The 22,928-nt window shown below is 53.4% G+C and overlaps 10 protein-coding genes across 10 annotated transcripts; 4 read left to right on the top strand and 6 right to left on the bottom strand.

Moving 5' to 3' along the window:
• Positions 1–49: 49 nt before the first annotated feature.
• On the top strand, positions 50–433 carry BO80DRAFT_369176 (type 1 glutamine amidotransferase domain-containing protein; the record flags this gene model as incomplete). Its single annotated transcript, XM_025716378.1, has 1 exon — positions 50–433. The coding sequence occupies one exon, from the start codon at positions 50–52 to the stop codon at positions 431–433; it is 384 nt and encodes a 127-aa protein (XP_025569625.1).
• A 679-nt stretch (positions 434–1,112) lies between these two features.
• Positions 1,113–2,788, bottom strand: BO80DRAFT_369197 (MFS multidrug transporter; the record flags this gene model as incomplete). The annotated part of the gene is made up of 5 exons (XM_025716380.1): positions 1,113–2,010; positions 2,055–2,384; positions 2,426–2,499; positions 2,542–2,563; positions 2,607–2,788. 5 exons carry the CDS (start codon positions 2,786–2,788, stop codon positions 1,113–1,115), a joined length of 1,506 nt encoding a protein of 501 aa, XP_025569624.1.
• A 1,030-nt stretch (positions 2,789–3,818) lies between these two features.
• Positions 3,819–5,322, top strand: BO80DRAFT_430006 (gelsolin family protein). Its single transcript, XM_025720610.1, has one exon. The coding sequence runs from the start codon at positions 3,986–3,988 to the stop codon at positions 5,141–5,143; it is 1,158 nt and encodes a 385-aa protein (XP_025569623.1). The 5' UTR covers positions 3,819–3,985; the 3' UTR covers positions 5,144–5,322.
• A 909-nt stretch (positions 5,323–6,231) lies between these two features.
• On the bottom strand, positions 6,232–7,965 carry BO80DRAFT_469529 (permease of the major facilitator superfamily). Its single transcript, XM_025723023.1, has 4 exons — positions 7,714–7,965; positions 7,239–7,662; positions 6,784–7,186; positions 6,232–6,703 (listed from the first exon to the last, which is right to left on the bottom strand). Exons 1-4 carry the CDS (start codon positions 7,913–7,915, stop codon positions 6,275–6,277), a joined length of 1,458 nt encoding a protein of 485 aa, XP_025569622.1. The 5' UTR covers positions 7,916–7,965; the 3' UTR covers positions 6,232–6,274.
• A 323-nt stretch (positions 7,966–8,288) lies between these two features.
• On the top strand, positions 8,289–9,298 carry BO80DRAFT_506270 (DUF1445 domain protein; the record flags this gene model as incomplete). The annotated part of the gene is made up of 2 exons (XM_025724538.1): positions 8,289–9,094; positions 9,148–9,298. The coding sequence occupies exons 1-2, from the start codon at positions 8,330–8,332 to the stop codon at positions 9,295–9,297; spliced, it is 915 nt and encodes a 304-aa protein (XP_025569621.1). The 5' UTR covers positions 8,289–8,329.
• A 17-nt stretch (positions 9,299–9,315) lies between these two features.
• BO80DRAFT_419323 (putative C6 transcription factor) lies at positions 9,316–11,679 on the bottom strand. Its single transcript, XM_025718306.1, has 4 exons — positions 11,504–11,679; positions 11,311–11,430; positions 10,512–11,190; positions 9,316–10,469 (listed from the first exon to the last, which is right to left on the bottom strand). Exons 1-4 carry the CDS (start codon positions 11,653–11,655, stop codon positions 9,345–9,347), a joined length of 2,076 nt encoding a protein of 691 aa, XP_025569620.1. The 5' UTR covers positions 11,656–11,679; the 3' UTR covers positions 9,316–9,344.
• A 282-nt stretch (positions 11,680–11,961) lies between these two features.
• BO80DRAFT_469526 (cytochrome P450) lies at positions 11,962–13,892 on the bottom strand. The gene is made up of 4 exons (XM_025723022.1): positions 13,552–13,892; positions 12,869–13,502; positions 12,500–12,822; positions 11,962–12,450 (listed from the first exon to the last, which is right to left on the bottom strand). The coding sequence occupies exons 1-4, from the start codon at positions 13,768–13,770 to the stop codon at positions 12,076–12,078; spliced, it is 1,551 nt and encodes a 516-aa protein (XP_025569619.1). The 5' UTR covers positions 13,771–13,892; the 3' UTR covers positions 11,962–12,075.
• Positions 13,893–14,189: 297 nt separating this feature from the next.
• Positions 14,190–15,528, bottom strand: BO80DRAFT_266861 (LysM peptidoglycan-binding domain-containing protein). Its single transcript, XM_025714795.1, has one exon. The coding sequence runs from the start codon at positions 15,099–15,101 to the stop codon at positions 14,529–14,531; it is 573 nt and encodes a 190-aa protein (XP_025569618.1). The 5' UTR covers positions 15,102–15,528; the 3' UTR covers positions 14,190–14,528.
• Positions 15,529–16,377: 849 nt separating this feature from the next.
• BO80DRAFT_266777 (MFS multidrug transporter) lies at positions 16,378–18,421 on the bottom strand. Its single transcript, XM_025714794.1, has one exon. The coding sequence runs from the start codon at positions 18,277–18,279 to the stop codon at positions 16,618–16,620; it is 1,662 nt and encodes a 553-aa protein (XP_025569617.1). The 5' UTR covers positions 18,280–18,421; the 3' UTR covers positions 16,378–16,617.
• Positions 18,422–20,202: 1,781 nt separating this feature from the next.
• Positions 20,203–22,685, top strand: BO80DRAFT_430000 (fungal specific transcription factor domain-containing protein). Its single transcript, XM_025720609.1, has 4 exons — positions 20,203–20,689; positions 20,742–22,319; positions 22,374–22,454; positions 22,508–22,685. Exons 1-4 carry the CDS (start codon positions 20,225–20,227, stop codon positions 22,616–22,618), a joined length of 2,235 nt encoding a protein of 744 aa, XP_025569616.1. The 5' UTR covers positions 20,203–20,224; the 3' UTR covers positions 22,619–22,685.
• The last annotated feature ends 243 nt before the right edge of the window (positions 22,686–22,928 follow it).

The following is a 22,928-nucleotide window of genomic DNA, read 5'->3' as shown; positions in this document are numbered from 1 at the left end:
CCATCCCCCTCCCATCCCACCCACCAACTAACAGAACTACTCTGTAGCAATGTACGACCTCTACAGCGACCAGACCTCCCTCTCCCTAATCCAATCCTTCGCTGTGGCCAAAAAGCCCGTCGCCGCCGTCTGCCACGGCCCCGCGGTCCTCGTCAACGCCACCACCCCCTCCGGCACGCCTCTGCTCGCCGGTGCCGAAGTCACCGCTTTCTCTAACGTCGAGGAAGACCAGGTGCAGCTGAGCTCCATCATGCCGTTCATGTTGGAGGATGAGCTCAAGCGCGTGGGCGCGAGGTATGTGCGGGCGGAGCCGTGGGCCGAGAAGGTGGTGGTTTCGAGCGTGCACGAGCTCGGGGGGGTGGTTGTGACGGGGCAGAATCCGGCGAGTGCGACGGGGGTTGGAAAGGCGATTTTGAAGGCGTTGGGATTGTAAGGTGTGTGCTTAGGTGGGAGGATGCATGGTGGTGTGTTGGTTGAGTGTATGGGTTGATGATGAGTGGAATATGTGAACTTGAGTCTGATTGCCTGTGAATATGTGATATATCTGCTTCGTACTAGGTTAAACCCAGTACCGGTTCTGAACTGTCCGAGGGTGCGTACAACGTGCGTATGAAGGATGATGGTATCGAGAAGCTGCTGAATGTAAATTCCGGCGTTGGAGCAAAGTGGCATGATGGAGCCTGAGTGGTGATATATCAACTTGACCATTTTTGTGAAGGGCACGGGGAGGGCTGTCTATGTTGATTATCTGTCAATGGCAGCTGGACAAGCCAGGTAGATGTTAGACAGGAGAGTTCGTGTCATGGAATAAGTCTGTTCATTTGCTTTGTGTATTATCTCGGTGTTTTCTGTCCAAGTCATGAATCTAGTTGACGAAGATTTCAAATTGTTCATCTTATCAATACGTGCTCAAAGCCATCGTATGCCCGATGATCTCAATCAACTCCATTCCGTTGGAACAATCAACTTGATCCCAGCTCCCACATACTTTTTTTTTTTTTCTCAAACCCGAACCTCATAGCAAAACTACTACAAACTCCATGATGAATCATAACACCATACACCAATCCCATATCATACACCCCCTTCCAAACCCTCAGCTCCATAATCACCTAACTACCCTCCTTCCCTACCTCATCCTGAATCTCCAAACTATACCGCGCAAACCGACTCTTCGCCCTAATTCTCTCGCCATAAAACAAAAACAACAACGGCACGGCACAAAACGCCGTCGCTAGAGCCGCCAGCAACGACGCCGCAACATTATTCCCCAGCCCATCGAACATCTGTCTCGTAAACAACGGGAACGCACCGGATAGGAGAGCACGAAGTAACTGTACCGAGGCGGTGCCACTCGCTGCATAACTTAAATAACTATCGGAGAGGTATCCGTAGAGGACGGTGTCAAATTCGTTTAGGGCGTAGCCGATGAGTGCGAGCGAGATGGTGGGAATGATCCAGTGGATGTGTTCCGCGTGCGGGGGAATCGTCCACGCGAACCACCAGAGTCCGATGGCGAAGACCGGGGCTCCGATGGCCAGACCGATGAGTTTATCTTCCGGTTTGATGGGTTGGGATGCGGCGCGACGGGCGTCGAGGATGTGGAAGTCGAGGAAGCGGGTGAGGGTGCTGATGACGACGCCGACGCCGAGGGCGAGGAACGGGAGGCAGGCGGAAGTAGGGGAGAAGCCCATGGATTCGTAGATGGGTTGGAGGGCTTCGGTGAAGATGTAGACGAGGGCGAAGGAGAAGGCGATCATGATGGCAATGGTGAAGATGAGGAGTTCGCCGAAGAAGAGTTGTAATGGGCGGAAGAGGGAGGCTTTGATGAAGGTCTGGATGTCTGGGGAGTGGTCGTGATTCAAGGGTTGGAGGGTGTCGTGCCCGGTTTCGTGTCGGATGCGGGAGACTTCATTGGCGAGGAGGAGGGCGGGGCGGGATTCGCGGATCAGGAGGAAGAGGAGGCTGAGGATCGAGAGGATGATGGTGTAGATGTAGAAGACCCAGCGCCTGGTGGGTTAGTAGGGATGATACTGAAGGGGCGGGAGGGGTACCAGTGGAGGCTTTGGATGATGACGGTGCTGGTGATGGGCCCGATGAGGAGGCCGACGTTGGAGGCGATGGTCCAGAGGAAGATGGTCCAGATGCGTGCGCGAGTATCAAACATGTCCTCGTTGCTGCCGCTGCCCACGGTGTAGGGAATGGCACTGAAGAAGCCCCCGAGGATGCGGCAGATGATGACGGCGGTTAGGGAATGGACGACGCCGATGATCAGACAGCACAAGCTGCTGCCGGTGCTGCTGATGATGTAGAGCCTTTTACGGCCGAAGGATTCAGACCAGGGAGGGAAGATGATGGCGCCGACGACCTGTCCGATGAGGAACCTGAACGGTTAGCGGGATCAGCAGATGTGTGGGAGACATACAGAGTGACGAAGCAGAATGTGGACAAGGTTGTCCCGATGTGATATTCATGTCGGGCTTCAGAAGCAGCCGATGCCTGGGAGGGTTAGAGATGTCGATATGTAGAACGAGGACATACCCCAGCTGTACTCGTAGCAGTTCTTTGCAAGTTAGCACGGTTCAGGACGAGGTGTGAGCACATACACGAAGAGATCCAGCAGAAAAATGAGGCCAATGTCAAACACCTTCCGCGTGGTGCTCCAATTGCGCGGATGGTTCTTGTTGCCTCTTCCCCATCGGACGAACTGTCCGTCGTCGGTGAACTCCAGATGATTCTTGAGCAGGTACTCATCCATTCCTGCCGTTTCCACGATAGCTGATTTCATCTTCGATACGTGCTGGTACGTGTTTAAAATTATGGCTGGGGCAGTTGAAGCACATGGCTGTATAGATATATCGACCCCTGCAGTGTATCTTCGTAACTACTGGCTTGGACAGGTCACGTAGCAGCCGCGTCAGGGCTGAATCTGTAGAAGATCATCGCCGGGCTTTGCGTATACTCGTCCATACGGTGGAGAGAATCCATACCGATCAAGGGGTATGCCGGAGATATGTGCAGTGATGACCGCAGTAAGTTCAGGGCCGCTTGCTAGGAAGATACGAGGTGATGAAGGTTCTGATAGACTGAGCACTTATTTCGAATTCTCGTGGATTTAGTCAAGGATATTGTAGTCTCCATGAAGCAGTGAAGCTGTTGAGGTGGTGTTGGGAGAATGCTATCAGCATTCCAGCTCGGCAATCTGGCTGACTTCTATACTGCCGCATAGCAGTGGAATGCAAGGGACACAACTGACGAGCGATCTACACGGAAGATTCCTTTCCAGTGCAGTGCTGGAATTCTCGTGCATCAGCCGATCCTGTACTCCGGGTGCTTCTCCAGGTGTTTCTCCAGGTGCTCTCCAGGTGCTTCTCCGGAGGTTTATGTGCGTCATACTGTTGCTGTGGATGGCTGGAAGAGAGATCAAAAAGTTTATGGAGCTGTCAGATTGATCTATACTTGTGCTGTCTGAATGTGTAGTGATATCAGGTTACATTGTAACTGATTGTGTGCTGTTGATTGTGCTCAGACCGGTGTTGACGTCCCTCGCAGCAGCAAACAATGTGGAGCAGGTGCACCAGATCCGAATTTCTGAACAGCTCCAGGCAAGGTCATCATCGGCAGTGTGCGATTGCCGACACGAATGCACTGGTGAGGGATTTGTTGGGCCATCTCAGCCATGCAAAACGTGGAATCCACAGCGCCACGATCGATGCTCTCCCCAGGTGGTGTCCCATTTTCGTGAGCAGCAGCATTATATTTCTGATGAGAGATGGTGTATTGAGGAACTAGTCAACACCCAGTTATATCAATCAATGAGTCACTATTTGTTGTTTACTCAGGAGGCAGGGATCAGTTCGGTTTACCTGTATAAAGCGGCGCCGATCACATGTCTAGCTGAGCTCACCGCCTGCCCCTCACCGTTCTGCCGCCCCCGCAGCTGAGCTCTGCTCAACATCTGCATCATCATCTCACTACTGCAAATATGGCACCCCACGAAGGACTCGTCCATCTCAAAGAATATGACATCAAAGACAGCAATGTCGAATTGATCGGATCCGACCTCGACCACCGCGTCAAGTACAACTCCGCTGCCACCGAGCCGGCCTGGAACAACGGACAGATCGGCCAGGAGCCGGGTCTCTACGTCTGGCGAATTGAGGATTTCGAGGTCGTCGCCTGGCCCAAGGAACGAACCGGCGAGTTCTACGACGGAGACAGTTACATCGTGCTGCACTCGTATAAAGTGGGGGATAAACTCGGTCATGACATCTTCTTCTGGCTGGGCAGCAAGACCACCCAGGATGAGGCTGGCACGGCTGCCTATAAGACCGTCGAGCTGGATGAATTCCTGCATGGCACTGCAACGCAGCACCGTGAAATCCAGCAGGAGCCCTCGGAGGAATTCCTTGGGCTGTTCCGTCATATCGCCATCCGGTCGGGCGGCGTGCGGTCCGGCTTCACCCACGTCGAGCCTGAGGCACCCAAGGAGGTGTTGACCTTGCTTCGCGTGTTCAAGCACCCCAGTGTGCCCCGATCGATCATCGTGCATGAGGTCGAACCCACATGGCAGAGTCTGGACGAGAACGACGTGTTCGTTCTAGACAAAGGCGACAAGATCTGGGTCTGGCAGGGCAAGAACTGCAGCCCGATGGAAAAGGCCAAGGCTGCTCAGGTGGTCAACGACATGACCCTGGCCAAGCATATTGATGTCGAGGTGCTGTCGCAACTCGAGTCGCGGTCCCGGGTGATTGTGGACCTGCTGGGCGGTAAGGAGGCGGACGCGACCACATTCCAGGCCCCCCGACCGGGACGCTTTTCCAAGCACACGGATGATCGCCGCAAGCTCTTTAGACTGAGTGATGCGTCTGGCACACTGACTTTTGATCTGGTCAAGGATGGTCAGCGGGTCACCCAGTCTGATTTGGTTGCCAACGATATCTTCCTGTACGATGTGGGCAGCCGGCTGTGGGTCTGGCAAGGCTCGGAAGCCAGTCAACGGGAAAAAGGCTTGTGGCTCAAGGTGGCCCAGCATTATGTCCGTCAGCTGCAGAACGATGTTTCTGAGGCCCATTTCCTGCCTATCTCCAAGGTGGTGGAGGGCTACGAGAGCCCTGCTTTTATGAAAGCTCTAGAGGTATAGGTATGTATCTAAATAATAGTATGCAGCCAGTATCTGCTACGTGTATTACTAGTTGCTCTCCACATGGGCAGGAAGCATAGAAGCACAGCTTACATCTGCGGATGCCTGCAACGCGAAAAGATAAATCAAGTTGTGTGTCAATTCAAAGGACAAAGCAAAAATATATTCGTATTAGAACCCATCACAGCCATAATATTGAATCCAATCTCTAACCCCCCGTATTGTCAAACATCTGGTATCATCACTTCATCCATCCAGTACTCCAACTCCACCCAAACCAATATCCCTTACCACGACCCTCTTCTATACGACACCACATTAGCACATGCACATCCCAACCACAAACACCCCCAACTTACCTACCCTTCCCAAAAGAATAATCACCACCCCCCTCTCCCCCCTCGCCCCCCACCAAACCCTCCTCTCCCGCCACCAAACCCTCCTCCACCATGATGCCCGCCATGCCCCCCATGATGTCCCCCAAACCCTCCCGGACCACCCCCAAACCCACCCCCATGATGATGTCCATGTCCGTGTCCCCCGAACGACTGCATTGGCATCCCGCCACCGCCGTGGTGTGGTCGGGGAGGGGGATAGCCCCCGCCCATACCGCCCATGGGGTATTGGCGACGGTTACGGCTGGAGAGGGAGAAGCAGGAGCCCATGGTTGCTCCTTTATTTAGATGTGTGTTGTAAAGTGGATGTATAGTGGATGTGTAGTGGATGTGTAGTGGATGTATAGTGGATGTGTAGTGGATGTGTAGTGGATGTGTAGTGGATGTGTAGTGGATGTGTGGTGGATATGGTTGGGTGGAGAGTGACGCCAATGAATAATTATAGATTGGTGTGTTCGTGTGTGCTGGGCTGGGTATATGAATGTAAGCCAGAAAATTAATTATGATGTTCTAATGGATAGGGCTGAAGGGTGAAATTATAAACCAGGAAGTATGGATGTCATGGCGTGCGTCATACCCCTTCCGGTGATGTAACCTACCCCTTAGAACCAGCACAATACCAATACCAGTAACTCTCCAATTCTAAATATTACATCCCAAATAACTAAAAAAAGCATACATTAGTAACCAACGAGCCCAGCAAACAAAAGAACAGATCTTAAGTCCTATGTAGTAGCTAAATATGATACCTAAACTCCACCTCCCCATCGCCCGTCCGCACACGGCGCGTATCCACTCCCCCCGCCAAAACCCCCTCTTTGACCACATTCTCCCGTCTCAAATACACCGCATGCGACGCCACGACCACCTGCGCGACCACCAACGCCCCCAAACTAAACCCATTCCCGAGCACATACGGCGACGTACGATACACCTGACCCGCCACAATGCCCGCACAATTGCCAATGGTTTGTTGGAGACCGATGGCGAGGGCGCGACGGTATTGCGGCGCCACGTTGACGTTCAGCCAGGCGACGTTGAGGCCGACGCCGGTGTAGACGGCGATGCCGCAGAGGTACGTGGCGAAGTATTTGATGGGGTTGGAGGGGACGCTGAGGAGGAGGATGTAGCCGAGGATGCCGAAGATGTTGGTGATGAGGATGAACTAATACATTAGTATGAGTACCACATAGCCTACCGAATAGGGCTGAATGGAAGGCAGTGGGGGGGGGGGGGGGGACATACAATGGAAAACCTCCCTACACGATCCGCCCACACCGCAACAGCAATAAACACCGCCGCGGCCCAAATATACACCGGCACCGTGAGCACATTACTCATAAGACTATCATACCCGAGACTCTCCAGAATGGTGGGGAGAAAAGTACTAAACCCATAGAGGAGAATATCCTGACAGAACTGGGTAACAGCGCTGAATAGTAACTTGGGATCCCGCAACGCGATATGCATCTCCTCCCAGCTGAACTGCTCACTGCCCATGTATTTCCGGCGTTGGTCGTTGCGGATGCGCATCATGCCTTTTTCATCGTCGGTGAGGAAGTATGCGTTGCTCGGGTCGTTGGGGAGACCGAACCAGATGAGGATTGCGCAGATGAGGCTGAAGAGGCCTTCGATTATGTAGACCCATCTTGATTCTTCTTAGTATTGGGGTATAGGGGGAGGGGAGGGGGGGGAGGTACCTCCAGCCGGCTTTTCCGCCGATGCCGTCCATTTGTAATAAACCGTAGGCGAGGAGGCCGCCAACGGCACCGGAGATCGCGGCGCAGCTCATTAGGTAGGAGACGCGTTTGGCTTGTTCTTCGCGACGGTAGACCATGGTGAGGTAGAGGTTGAGGCATGGGAAGAGACCGGCTTCGCAGCCGCCGAGGATCAATCGGGTGGCGTAGAGGGAGGCCACGTTGTGGATGAAGCCGGTGAAGACGGTGGTGATGGACCAGATGATGCAGAGGCCGGTGAGAATGTTGCGGGGGGTGAGACGTTTCATGGCCACGGCCCACGGGGCTTCGAGGAGCACATAGGTGGCGTAGAAGATGGAGACGGCGGTGGAGTATTCGCTGTCGGAGGCGCCGATGTCTTGCGGCATGCCGGCGACTTTGACATTTCCTGGGACGGTTAGTGTGGAGGTATAGTAATATGATGGAGATATAGGCATACCGATGTTACTTCGGTCGAGGAAGCATGATAGATAGGTCAACATGATAATCGGCACAAAGGCCATGTCCAGCTTCATGAGAAGCTTCTTCTCTTTGATAGGGTCGAGCACGACATCGATATCGCCAATAGCCGTCTCTTCAGCAGTCCTCTGATCGAGAGACTTGCGAATTGAGACTTTACGCTCGAGATCCATCGCAGCCATGATTGACAGACAGTAGGCTGTCAACGAGCAGGCTTCAAACGAGCAGGCTTCGGTTTAAACAGACGGCCATGCAGGCATCACAGATAACGGGTATCATGCTATCTCTGACGACTCGCTCAACCGGAGGATGTCCGTGTGCGCATCGGGCCGATAGCTGATAAGCAGCCGTGTTAGCTATCTAGCCAGTAGATCTAATTGGCGGCATACTCCTCCTAGGTACGCTTATCATGGGTGCCCCATCCTGTTGGCTATCATCCCCGCATATCGGAGCCCACAAACCGATAGTATGGGGTATGCTGATAGGTTATCTATCAGATTCAGATGATTCCATGATGCCCCGTATATAACAATACCAACTACTCACTATCCCCGTCAACAAACAAGTCGCAACACAAGTACCATACTTGAATCAACATGACCATCCCCTCAACCCTAACCAGCCAACAAACCCGCCTCCTGGCCCGCCAAAACACCATCACCAACACAGCCGGCTACTCCCCAGGCACGCTCCAAGCCAACCTGCTCATCCTGCCCCACAAATACAGCGAGGATTTCCACAACCTCTGTCTCCGTAACCCCGTCGCCTGCCCATTACTCGGGATCAGCAGCGCCCCCGGAAATCCCCACCAAATCACCCCATCCCGATGTATTCAGTCCCCAGATTTTGATCTCCGGACAGATTGTCCGCGCTATCGGGTCTATAAACATGGGAAATGTGTGGAAGCCAACAAACGTGATTTATTAGATGTTTGGCCGTACCCATTCACCCCCCAAAAACAACTACAACAACAACAGGAAGAAGAAGCAGGGAACAAAGATGGGGAACAATATACAGCATTCCTAATCGGCTGCTCCTTCAGCTTCGAATCCGCCCTACACGACGCAAACCTGACCCCCCGCCACCACCTCACATCCACCATCGTAGCCATGTACCGCACCACCATCCCCCTCCTGCCCGCAGGGATCTTCACCAACGGAACCTGCATCGTCTCGATGCGACCATACCGGGAAGAAGACATCGAGCGGGTTCGCGAAATCACACGCCCGTATTTAGCCACCCATGGCGAGCCGGTGGATTGGGGCTGGGATGCTGTCAAAAGATTGGGGATCAGGGATATTGAGGACCCGGATTTCGGGGAGAGGCAGGATTTTGAACCGGGGGAGGTTCCTGTTTTTTGGGTACGTATCTTCTTCTCTTGCTGTATATGGTGTTGGGGTATGCTAATGGGTAGGCATGTGGTGTGACGCCGCAAATGGCGATCGAAGCGGCCGGGGAGAAGATTGAGGGATTGGTGTTTGCGCATGAGCCGGGACATATGCTGGTGACTGATTGGCGGGTGGAGGATTTGGAGAGGTTGAAGGGGGGGGTTGGGTGTTTTTGACTGATATATATTATTAATGTATTGCAGTGATAGCTGGGTGTGCTGCACTAAAAACAATCCTTCATTACACTTGATAATTCCTCTCCGTAATCATACCGCTGCCATCCCTCGTCGAACCCCTGTGGCGCCATGCCCATGATTTGCGTTTCTAAGTTTCCCACGGCTTCGAACCATTCCATGAGCTCGCGCGTCATCTGTGCTCCGTCGAGTGGTGACTGTTCTTGCGTGCCGGTGGACTGGCTGGGTGCTATCTCCACTGTCCTGGGTATTTCTCGCGATTCCCACTCTCGCTCTGGCTCGCGATGCATTAGCTGCGGGCCCAGTTTGCGTAGACTGCGAATGGACTTCCACAGACGCAGTGAGATGTATGACTTGGTTGAGAACCCTTTGACCAGTTCCAAGGCCATATAGAACTCCTCTTTGCACTGGGTGCTGAATTGACTCGGGGCCTGCGTCACAGCCAGAAACACCACCGCGACAGCCGACACCAAGAACCAGTTAAAGGTGACCTGCTGCAGACGGTAAATATCCGTGGTCTCATTCAACCGCGTAATAAACCGGATCGAACCCTTCGCTAGCTCCACCACCGTCTGCGATTCCGCCGGGTATCGCGCTATATGCGCCGCCGAGTGCAGCACCGGGCGATGGATGAGCATGCGTAGCTGGTTCGCCCGGAGGTATAACAGCGCGCGCAATCGACGTAGACTCCGGGGCGCTTGATCTTGCAGCTCGACAGGTGACGAATCGAGGCGCAGCACGGGTGGAATATCTGCTGTCCAGCGCTGAACCTGCCAGTCGAGATAGTTCATTTCCTCTTTTTTGATCTCGTTGGTGTTGTTGAAGGCCGAAATGAACTTCCATACTTTAGCTGCGATCCGACTGTACCGGATCATGACCCGTAGATAGGGCGTTTTTTCCTCCGGCTCGGGCAGCCACGGATCGATGTCGGTGTCTTCGAGGGAAAAGGGCATGCCGGTGCCGAAGCTCCATCGGATGTCAAGAATGTAGATGGACCAGAACAGACGCAGGACACGATCTTTGCCGAATTTGGCAATGGACGGCTGATTCAGAGTCTCCCGTCGATGAAGGCCCTTCTCCAGACACATGCGCTCGACGATGCCGATGGTGCGCCACGCGAGGGTTTCCTCGTCGATTTGGAAGTAGAAGATAGCCTGTCTGGTTAGTCAATTCCCAGTTGAAGGTATATCACTCACCACCAACGTCAAAAAGATAATATTCTTAATTTCAGCCACCCCCCACACACAATTATCCGCCACCTCACGCACACTCTCAAACAACCCCATCGCGAGAGCACTACTCCCCGCTGCTTCGGCCGTCAACGCACACGCAAACACCAGACGCAGAATATGCACATCGTCCCCATCGAGCCCCTCCCCCTCCCCCTCCCCCCCTCGCACCCGCGGCCACGCCTCCCCGCCATACAACCACTCCACCTGCTGCAACGACACCTGCAGATCCAACACGGGATACATGATCCCCATCTCCTCCTCATACACGCGACACAACCGTAGCGCTTCGGTCTTGCTAATCGTCCATAACGGATCTCCGGGGTGCCGCGAGGGCACCGGCGACGCGGGACGGGTTAAGTCGCCATCTTCCCCTGCATCAGGGTCGCCATTCTCAACGATCCCACGGCGCTGCAGATTCGATTTGGCGAGATCTAAACTAAACGCTGATGTCGTGGGGCCTTGAAAGACGACTTCTTTGGTCTTTTCTTTCTCTTTCATGGATGATCGGCGGCGGAATACGGCCTCTGATCGGGCCGAGGACATGGAAATGTTATTCTGACTTAGGGCATGTACAGCCGACGTCAGAGCGGTGATTTGCTCCTGCATGGCGGACATTTGGCCGAGGAGACGGTCCATGGATTCTCTGGTTCCGTTAACACATCCCCTCTTTATTCAACCATAACCCGATTCAAGCACAACCAACTAACTAACAAAAACAAAAGAAGAAGAAGAAGAAGAAGAAGAAGAAGATAGGATAACATACTGATTCTCACCCCCCTCACTCCGCGGCGGACTCTCATACACACATTCCACCCGCTGCCGTCCGCATCGCTGACACGGCGACTGCCCGTTACATTTGATTTTGCGGCGTTTGCATTCATTACTGTCCAGCCTTATTAGCAACCTTTCAGTACATAGTAGGACTAAGCCAAGGAAGCGGGGGGGGATGGGGATACCAAGCCTTCGCGATATATTTCCTTCTCCGTTTGCGGGGTCGTGCTGCATCCAGGGCATCGGCGTCGGGATCATTTCGGGTAATGGTATTTGTGAGGGGATTTGTTTCGTCGTGTTCGAGGGTATTAGTCCATGGGTCTGGATCAGTGCTCATGGTGGATGAAATGTAGTGGAAGTGGATGGGATGGAAGAGGATGAAAGAGCAACTGGATTATTGGATGGTCGGGCCACGGCGGTGAAGGATTATAGCCGATCGGCGGCACGGCGGGGTTCCGCTGTCTCCACGCGATCGACGGGCGGTCTTTTGGTTCATTTATTGGGCTGCTTTGATTGGGGGGTTAGTTGGACTGGTTTGAGCTGCGGTGAGTGGTGGGGTAGGTTTATTGCACTGCTCTATATAGTAATCTAGTGCTCGGGGGGAAGAGGGGTTGTCTAACTACGTGGATTACAAGCAGACGGTGTGATACATTCGGTCTTTTTCGCTAATGGAAGATAGTAAGCTAAGCATGCCTACTGTATATTTGTGTAATATGTACAACCATATCATCATAACCTGTCCCTTTCCCCTGGTATACTACAACTCCTTCGTCCGCTCATCACTCTCCTCAATCCACCGCTGCAAACTCACCGGGTCCCGTGGCTTGAATCCTACCTTGAACGGCTTCGGCTCGGTCGTCAAGCCAGTGGCAATCTCATTACAGTAGATCGCATCCAGGATCGGTCGGTCGGCCTCATCGCGGGAGGGATGCATCGTGAACGCTGTGATCAGACGGACATACGCGGTGAAGAGTTGGCGGTTGGCAAGATGTGAGCCGGCGCACATGCGCGATCCAGCGCCGTAGCCGTAGTGTGGGGTGCCGGATCCTTCGGCGATATCGAGATACCGTTCGGGGATGAATTGGTCGGGCATTTGGAAGTGGTCTTCGTCGTAGTCGGCGGCCCAGGCGTTCTATATTATTAGCATCTATGCATGGAGAAAGGGTGGGGGGCGGGGGTACCATAAAGAAAGTAGTGCCGGCGGGGATTGTCGCCCCGTTATACTCAATATCCTTGGTACTCTCGCGAGGAAGACAGATGGGAATGACAGTCCAGAAGCGGAGGGTTTCGCGGACAAGGGCAGACACGTAGGGCACTTTCTCTTCGACAAGACATTTCTCCCAGGCGTCGCCGTCGGGATACACCTTCATGATCTCGTCGTATGCCTTTTGCTGGATCCGTTGGCCGTCTTCGGAGGCAAGATAGGCGATGCCCATGATGAGGTTACCAGGAACGGTATCCAGACCAGCGGAGACCATAGTCAGACAGATGGATTTAATTTCCGCTGTTCATAGTTAGCGAAGACTCCATCGCAGTGGTAGTTGGCTCACCCTCATTCAGCTTCGCCTCCGGATCCTTCAGAATGTTCCCAGTAATGCAAGGCTTATCGGTTCCCTTGGCAATACGATCCTTAAGAATGTCAAGCAAAAAGCTCAGGTACTTGTCCCGACGCGCCCGGAACTCGCCCGCCTCGCGGTTCTGCTTGGGCAAAATACGCAGCAGCGGGATATAATCCTGCCAGTTGTTGCTGGTACTCCGGAAATTAGCCACTCCACGCTCGACCGTCACAATCTCATGCAGCAGCTTGTCGTCGACATTGCCCGCGATGCGAAATCCGTAGTTCAGAGTGAGACTGGTGTTCAAGGCAAATCGCTGAAAGTAGGCCTTTGGATTGATGTCCACCGTCCCGTTTTGGCTATCCTTGAACAGCTCCTTGATGCTGGTCGTGCTCTCAAGGTCGATGATCGGCATGTACGATTGCACGGCCGGGCGGTTGAGGGCGGTGGCAGCAGCCTTGCGGCGACGCTTGCAGGACTCGTCCCACGGCGAGGTACCAATTGTGAAGCCCTGCGAGGAGGACACGACGCTGTGGAAGGTGTGGAAGGTCGGGCGCGAGATCAAAGCACTCTGATCTTTGATCCAGAGCTGACGGACCGAGTCGAAGCTGTTGGCGAAGACGACACGCTGATCGGTCAGACCACCCTTCCCATCCAAGACTGGGAGGTAAACTCACCCGATTGCCCATGCGCACCTGGAACACAGGCCCAAATTGCTTGGCCCATTTCCGTGCCACCACGGCATGACGCTCGCCCAGTTGGAGGAGGTTTCCAAACATGGGCACCCCCGGAATTTCCGGGATGCCTTTGATCTTGGGAACATCGGTGCGGTTGAGATAGCGGATGACAAAGTAGACGACCGCGACGGCGGCGAGAAGCACAGTCTGAAGAGCCATGCTGACGGATACTGGTCGAAGGAATTAGCCAGGAACGGAGCGATGGATCTGGGCCTTTTTAAGTGCCTGCCCGGACCCGTCCACGTCCCTCGGTTGGATCGATCGCGGTGTTATCAGCGGTGGGGACAGCCACCCGCCATCCTTCATTCCATTCCGACCGGTGAGCGGCCAGTTGGTGGTTTCCCCGCACCCAAGCCCATCAGCGGCAATCCGCGGACCCGCATTGGCCACCGCGGATTGTGCGGCATTTCGGAAGGATAATTCCGCGTGGGCGGCTGGCCGCGGAACGGATGGGCCCGTGGTGGAGTCGTGCTTCAGGTAGATGCAGTCGGAAGGAGATAGCAGGATGACCATATCAAAGACATGCTGTGTTATTAGGTAACAAGGAGATATATCGATGGATGATGATGTAGGGTGGTATCGGACGAAGCTACAAATTGACAGACTCTCATCGAGGAGTGTCATGCCTTTGGTGAATATGGTAAGAGTCTAGAGGTCACACTCTAAATGAGGAGCATCTCACTTTAGTCTTACTTTAGTATGGTTTATCATCTTAAGGCGAAATAGTACTGGACTGTGATTCAAGACAGTCTCAACTCAACGCGTCACATTATTGACAACCCTAAATACCCTCACATCCTATCCCAGACAAGCTCAACCCGACATGGTTCACATACCACAGGAGCCCGATTAATCCCAGAGCACTCATCCATCGTGACTATCTTCTCGTCCTCAATAAATCCACCATCTCCAAGGACCTAATAAACACCCACGCAAATGTAATACCCCAACCACAAGTTCGTGCAACCAGTCCCAACACCCGGGTTCCACGACACAATATCCGTCACCGACACTGCCTTCTTCTGCGCAACCGTCGTGCACGTATCACCCGTTGCCACCAGATAGAACGCGTCACAATTACTCACCATCCCCGACTGCGTCGGCGACGGGGTCGCCACGCTGGTCGTGGTGGTGGTGGTAGTGGTGGTGGTGCTGGGTACAGTCGTGGTGCTACTCACTCCCGTGCAGACATAATATCCCAGCCAGAGGGTGTCGCAGCCAGTCCCGACACCGGAGTTCCAGGAATAAAAGTTGGCCAGGGAGATGCCTGCACTGCTGGCAATGGTAGTGCAGGTGTCCCCGGTGCCCACCAGATGGAAAGAGTTGCAGTTGCTGGTCATGCCCGGCTGAATCGGAGAGGGGGTGGCCACAGCATTGGCGACGGCCGCAGAGGGCACCGCGACGAGGGTAGTGGGACTGTCGTCGCGGGGCAGCACTGCCGCCGCGAGGTGGGAGACGACAGCGAGGATGGTGAGGTGTGCGAGATGCATCTTGCTGGATTGATTGACTGAGGATTGATGGGTTGGATGTCAGGACAATCCAGATGGGATCTTGAGTTCTTTATATATCTGCGAAGCGGGGCGAATTCAGTGGCATGACCCGTCTCTCATCGTGATGTGATGGCATCGAGGCTCGCGCTTGTGATGTCGTATTGAGTGCTAGTCTGCAGACGGTCTCAACGGACGGCCGGGTAATCGAGTAACCAGGTCTCCCGGATGTGACCAGGTGATGGGCATCCAATCGTCAGTGAATGTCTTCATGACCGCGAAGAATCCGTAGCCGTAGAAGCCTTCCCTGTCGGTGGTATGACGGGTACTCCCTGGTGAGGATGCCCAGGCTGCGGTGCTATTTTGGTCGATTCATTTCTTCAGCGTGATAAGGCCGATAGCTTGGCGAGTCAACGCGACCATTCGGACAGCCTGGAACTGGCTCAGGCGTCCACAGACCGGATCTGTCGGACCGTGAAAGACAAACGAGGTGTCGGTATGTCTCACAAGCACAGAGTGCTGACTGGAGAGGTTTTGTAACCCCGGTCTCAACTTAAACTAGCTTTCGATAGTCGGCGAGCTTGCATGTCTGGACCCTTGGATCTCCGCGATAGCATGTGCCTGCGGATTGCCTGACCGCTCCGTGTGGAACATGGCCAATGGCGAGACTGGTCTGATGTGCGTCATCGTAGCGCCCGCCGCTGGTTAATGTGGCGAGGGATCATTCCTGCGTTGGGCCTTGGGCAGGCGATCAAAACGCGGGGAACTGCAAAGACCGGGTCAGGAACCGCAAGACGTCTTCCAACTCAACCAGAGATTAATTAGGATAAAAGACATACACAGTACTGTTTGAACGATGGTGGACAGGTTCAATGAGACTGCCCTCGATGACGTGAGATCAACCCCTCTTGGTGGCGTCAATAGTGCGGAGAAGCTCGCCGGGGCTAGCTTGTACAACAGCATCAGCGACACCTATCGTCTTGTATTTTTCACTGCATCAATCCACCAACCATCGGCCCACATGGTGTCAAGCACCTGAGGCTCCCGGGCGGGGAAGCCGGATGTCTCAGGCCGGGTGCCTTGAACTTGTCCCCTCTAGGGAATAAGGTGGTATTCGGCGGCAATGGTGAAGTGAAGTTGCATTCGAATACGAGATGTCTAAGACTTCAGGAACCCCGTGATGGGATTGTTTGTGTAGCATCCTGGAAAGGTCCAAGGCTAGGAAGATAGGTGCATGACAATGAGATAGGAAGTCATGGCATAGCGGAGTTGACTCCTGATCAGAGTGCCTGATGACGTTGACCCATTAAGCTGCGTAAAATCACAGCGCCTTGTGACTACAAGTCGATTGACTGACAAAGGGTGAATGGAAGTGAAATCATCCCACACAATACCGTCACACAAACCTGGTACCACAATGCTAAATAAGCAGAAAATATCTAAGCATACATCTTGATACATCGTCAGCATCACATCGTACCAGCCAAGTCGGGTCTCCGCAAGTCCATCTTGGTACGGACTAGGCCGCGGATGCCTTCTGTGAAACACTTATTTGGCTGGCCCGACGGACGGCCGCGTGCCGCTCCCGGTCCGCCTCCAGGGTTTGCGCGAACTTGCTGTTCGCCCGGATTTGAGGCCCCTTCCAATAGAAGATGTAAATGGGAATCGTCACCAGAACCGACAAGCACCCAAGGATCGTGCTCGCCCATTGCAAATGGAACCGGCCACCGATGTTGCTGTACATCGGTGTCGCGTACATAGCCGACAGCCCCGCAAGCAGATCTCGCGCGAACCCATTGCCTCCCGTTGCCGACGCGGAGTACTCGCCGTACGCCGCAACCATGTAGTCGATCGTCGCCATGTAGATGCCATAGTTGGCGATCGCGATCAAGAAGACAAACACCAACGGCACCATCCAGTGCGTGTATTCTGGTCCCATCGAGGTCCAGGCGAACCCAAACAGTCCGATCGTTTCAAGCGGGGCAATAAAGAGCAAGAGCAGAAGACGCCGCTCGGCCACTCGAGACGCATTCCCTTCACGGTGCCTGACTTGTTGCTGGCGGTAGATGTCGGGTAGGAAGATGAGGTAGGCAACCAAGTAGCCGATTAAGACGGCAATAAAGCATAGTCCGATCTGGAGTGCATCGAACCCCCACTGTGCAAACACCAACGCGAACGACTCAATGCAGGTGAAGATGAGCGCGTCCGAAAATCCAGAGAGCAACGAAAGAAAGAGGACGATGGGTTCACGGAGGAACATCTCAAACGGCCGGCGCCAAACGCGCAGCACTTCCTTGACATTGAACCGGGAGGGCTTCAGCTCGTTTGGACCATACACATCAGGTTCCTCCCCCGATGTGCGTCGGCGTTTGGCCTCCCGGTCCAGGAGGATTGTGGACCGAGTCTCGGTGACAAGGAAGAAGTGAAGGACCTGCGTTACACCGCCGAAGATAAGTTGGATCCAAAAGTTCCATCGCCAGTTCAACCATTGCTGCATCATGCCGCCGAAGATGGGCCCAATCGTGGTCCCTCCAACTGAAGATAGGACCACATACGCTACGGCAAAGCCCTGATCATCTGGCTCCCACATGTCGGCAGTCATCCCGAGGGTGACCGAGCCACCCGCTGAACTCAGCCCACCAAGGCCACGACAGACGACCATGGTCCCAAAATTGGGAGCCAGCGCGCAGGGTATCTGCCAGATATTCACCAGCAGGAGGCTGAGTTGCATAATGGGCCACCGGCCAAATTCCTCACTCCACGGGGCCCAAAGTTCGCAGCCAAAGGCGTACGTGACGAGGAAGACCATTTGGCCTGTCCGGGCTGCCTGCTCACTGATGTGAAAGTGCTCCGATAATTGCGGCACGGCGTTGGAAAAGGTACTACTATTGAAATTCATCGACATCTGCACGATGAAAATGACGGTAAGAATCGACCACTTCTTATACCAGGGGAAACAGAAGCCTAGCTTCTCGCAGCAGTCGTCTTCGGTTAGCTCTCGTTTGTCAGGGCCATAGAACCTCCCACGAAGTTCACTATCATCGTCCGACTGCGTGGCATGCTCTGCGTGTATATTTCCAGGTTGACGGGTAGGGCTCAAGCTATCCCCTTGGTCCAATGTCTTGTTGGGCTTTTCGGGGTCCAGGCCCGAAAGCTTCGTAGAAGAATCGTTAGCCGTCATAGCGAAGAGACTTCGTCAGGGTTGCTGAAGTACAACTGCTGTGGTTGGATTCATTAATGCAGCCCAGGCAATGCGACTGCCGAGGCGTGAGAGAAATCCGAAGCCTGGCACTGCTCGAGTGATCCCGTACCAACATCGAGCTCGACAAAAGATACGGGAGGTAGATTGATTTACGGGAAAGCAGTTGCGTGGGAAATGGAGATGACAAGTCTTATAGATAGTCCCACCCCTCAGCCCTGTAAAAGCCAAGCATGGTGTCAAGAAGCCATGGTGGCGCGACGTCATGAAGGTCGGGGCATCCGAGGAAAATTTAACAGTAACAGTGGGGTTACTGCAGCTTCCATCGATCGATCAGCGTGGGGTCACGTCCGAGGCAATCAATCGGAATGGCTACAGCTCCCTGATACAGTTTGCCGCACTCCACGACCCTCGATGTGAACCGCACATGCTACATTTCAGTCGCACGCAATCCCTAGGGTAAAGATCCCTAATCTCCTTCGTATAGCCTCACTCCGAGGTATTAGATTTCCCATAGAAATTAGTAGGAATAAACCATGACCGAGTCAAGTGTCACCACGAAATGCGCACCAGGAGCCAGAATGTCCGAAGTAGAAGGTACAAACCGCTGCGCGAATTAGCAGCTAGACCGCCTATCGGAACTCCCGAAGAGGTATCCCGCCCAGCGACCGGGGGCAGAATGTGCGAGCTGTTTGGTCAACCACGTAGGGTGCTCCCATGACGCAGTCCGGAGGCAAACTTGACAGATCCGGTTTGCTCAGGGATAGTACGTTCTCCTGCATGTAACCTTTCGGCAATGCGGCCCATGGATGCTCAGAGCAACCTTCCCTGAGATCAACTGTCATCAAACCAGACATTCTCAACATGCGCTTGTTGGTTCTGGGGTAGATGACGTCATTTCCTCCCCGATGCCGAACTTCAGAGTTATGCACGGCCAGATTCCCAGCCTATGTTGAAACCAGACGAATTCTACAGGTCGCCTTCCATTCCATTGTCTATTCCCTGTATGGTGGGGAGGGACTTCGCAAAGGCGTCTGCCGGCGTAGCGTAGCCATCGAGGAAGGACTGAGAAGAGTCTATGGCAATGATGATGGAGTCAGCAAGATAGCTCATGTTCGTCAGGGCATCGATGCATAGCCTTTCATAAATAGGGCAGGGTATGCCATAACAGCTGACTCCTTGGTTTCCAGGGACTCTTGCGTGGTTGGCATATTCCTGACGGTACTCACAGAAATGACAGCGCGATGTTGAAGTCTTTATGATGCCAAAAATTTTCGTACTGGCAATGGGAATACAACCTCGCCTTATCATCAGTCAAGCCTAGTCTCCATGGTCTCCAGGCTGTTCCATCCTTGTGATTCATTGGCAGGATCGGACCCCGACACCTGCTTCTAGTAGTGGGCACGCATAGCGGGCTGAGACATATGTCGCTGACAGAGGATCTAGTCGTACCACCAGAGTCAGCAAAACATTGCGCTTCACCGCTCGCATACAAGATGGGAGCATACTGTTGGATGCATCTATCGTAAAGAAGCGATTCCAACTGGGGAAGCAAGCATTGGGTGCAGTGGGGATCCCGGGCGGTTGGCCCACGGGACTAACGAACTTCATGAGACCGTTGGCTCTGGACGTCTATGGTTTGAAGGACGGTGAATCCGCATTTTGACTTGATAAAACAGAATGAGAATAAATCGGGAATGCTCGCTTCTCCGAATGACGGCGAGATGAGGCAAGACGGCGGCCGAGGGATGGAGGACGCAAACGAGCGAGAGTTCCTCTGGCCGCTGCTGCCATCCGTAAACCGGATGCGGCAGAACTTCCCCCATTAGGAAGGTGACCCTCCGAAGTCCGAGCCCGATGAGTCCGAAGGATATCATTCCTCATCTATCACCTACAATGACTGCACGCCACCACATTAACGCCCAGTATGATGACAATCACGGATTTTAGGGTCCAGAAGCGTACAGTACAGCGTCTGTCCTGCGCAGTGTGCCGGCGACGGAAGCTGAGATGTGATCGCCGCCGTCCGTGTCGACGATGCATTGACTCGAAATGTACTCACCTGTGCATCTACAGAGATAGCTCTCCCGATGGTGGAAAAACCACCGCTCGAGAGGTGGACCCCCCCAGAAATAGCTCGTCTGCAGGTGTGCGCCATGTTCCAGCACCTGATCGACAAATAGAGCCCACGACGGCTTCCGAGCTCCGGAAATTGGATGCTCTGCAGCTCAACCACAGCATGGAGCAATCAAAAGACCCTTCCACAAGGTCACAGGTGCCTGGCCGTATTGATGGGCTCGGAACTGTGGACGTCTTAGACAATTATCCGCACGGGAAGCACGACAATACCCATGTGTGGGGGAGGAGCCATTGGGCCTCTCTCATTGGCAAGGTAGTTCTCCATCGCTATGTATCCTGCTCTTACGGGGGCTAAATGTCAGTAGTTCACAGATGTCATGCGCGTTGCGTCGGAGAATCGTGAAAAGGTAAAGTCTTACTATAAGGCGAGTAAGGCTAAATGCAGTCCAGAGCCAGACACTTTGGTCCAAAGTAGTGTCCTACGACTGCAAAGGTCCTGGATACCCCCGCCGCACATTGCCGAACCATTGATATCACGTTATCTGGAAACATTTGGATACTCGCACCGGGTCTTGCATGTCCCTAGTTTCCTAGACAGCGTGGACTCGATCCTATCTCAGGCCTCCAGCAGTTGCCCGTTCTCGCTATCCTGTTTTCTGTCTGCTCTCGCTATTGCCAACTGCTTCTCAAATGGGGAAGACAATATTTATTCCTCCATGATTGACAGAAAGGTAATTCTAGAGTGGCTCGAAAACATCCAACTATGGCTGCAAGCGAGCTGGCCAACGAGGAAGATCTCCATACAGGCACTTCAATCCCGATATTTGCTCCTACTTGCTTGTCAAGTGTGCGGACGCGATCATGATCGCAGCTGGCTCTCCTCTGGAATGCTTATCCGGGAGGCCATAGCCTTCGGGCTTCATCGCGACCCTGCTGCCTTCTACTCTATGACTGTGTTTCAAAGAGAAATGAGACGAAGACTTTGGGTCGCTATCGTGGAAGCTGAGGTGCAAAGTTCACTCATCTCGGGCTTGCCGCCATGTATCTCTCTGGATAGTTTTGATGTTCTTCCACCGCCGAATATTGACGATGAAGATATCTCAGAGAACAGTACGTCGAACCCTGAGCCGAAAGCACCGAGCACATTTACCAGGGCTTCCTATCAGATCACCCAGTATCAGATGCTAGACGTCAGAATTCAAGCGGCGACAATCCTCAATCGCATTAAACCCTTGTCCTACGAGGAAGTAATGCGTCTTAGTGCACGCGTGATTGGGTCTACAGATGCTATGTCCCGACTATTGATCAGTGATAATGGCGCCTCTGTTGTCAACCACTCAACTAGATCATTTCTTGTATCTCACTTTAACGTTATCACTCATCGGCTGCTCCTCGCCCTTCATCGCCCATTTGCCATGAAGGGTGCTCATGATTCAGGTTTCCACTACTCGCGCATCAGATGCTTGTCTTCTTCCCTGACATTGCTGGATTTTCTTGGGGTATGCGTGTCCCGAGAGTCTAACGCCCGTCACGATCGCCCCTTGGCTGCTCTATCTGGGGGCTATCTTATTGACGACCTGTTTAATTCGACTCTTAGTTTGTGCCTCGAGCTGATGCTTGAACGAGTCGATGAATCCTTGCTAGGCCACCCGTTGCCGGCAACGTTCCCGCTCGACCTCTCTGGGAGAGGCTGTGATAATTATCATTCTGAGCATCTTATCAGGGTTGTTGGGGACTGTATTGCTGTTCTAGAGCTATGGACCTCACATGAGAAGAAGGACTTCAAGAAATACATGTTTTTGGTTATGGCTATTGCTTCTGTCAAATCACGCATGGCCGGTTGTGAATCACTTGATGGGGTATCCCAGGCGCTCTGGCAGAGTCTGGGAAGATATAATAAGACGGTTGAAAGGATAAGCAGCGCTGCGTCAGGGAATAAGGAGGTGAGTATCCTTACTCCAAATAGCACTTGCGTGCTCTAATCTCATTACCGAAAGAGCGAAATTTCCGAACCCAGCCCGCTTCCTCCGAATCGCCTGCCTTCATCTTCGGTGGTTGGTCATGGCGACCTCCAACCTGTAAGTTGGCCCAGACGGGCCCATCGATTATTGCTAACAGGGTTCTGGTGTAGCCTACGCCTGATTTCTTCCTTGATATTGGGGGAATTGACTGGGATAGTGACTCGTGGGATTTCCTCACTGCATTCACGTCCGCCGAAGTATACGACGATGCTGCTATATAGAACTCCAGCAATATATATGCTAGAACAAAGCTACCGTTACCATGCCGATCTCCCATTTGATGAGCGCGATAACCCCAGCAAGTTTGAACAATACCGTTGCTAAACTCGATGTCGTGTGTCCGTCCCAGATTGGGAGTCTCTTTGATTCAATAACCCAACGTATGACGATACGTTTCTAGAAGAGCCTTGACCTAGATATCAGGAAGAGCGTGATACACATCTGTGGTCAAAGTTTCCGTCCACCCACTGCATTCTGGCCTCCATGTTTTCTCATCGAGGTACAGTGTCTCAAGCTATAACACAGGGAAGC

The sequence above is a fragment of the Aspergillus ibericus genome (assembly GCF_003184845.1).
Source record: "Aspergillus ibericus CBS 121593 unplaced genomic scaffold BO80scaffold_79, whole genome shotgun sequence".
Taxonomy (NCBI): domain Eukaryota; kingdom Fungi; phylum Ascomycota; class Eurotiomycetes; order Eurotiales; family Aspergillaceae; genus Aspergillus; species Aspergillus ibericus.
Note: the sequence above shows the minus strand (reverse complement) of the source record. Positions and strands in the feature narration are given on the sequence as shown.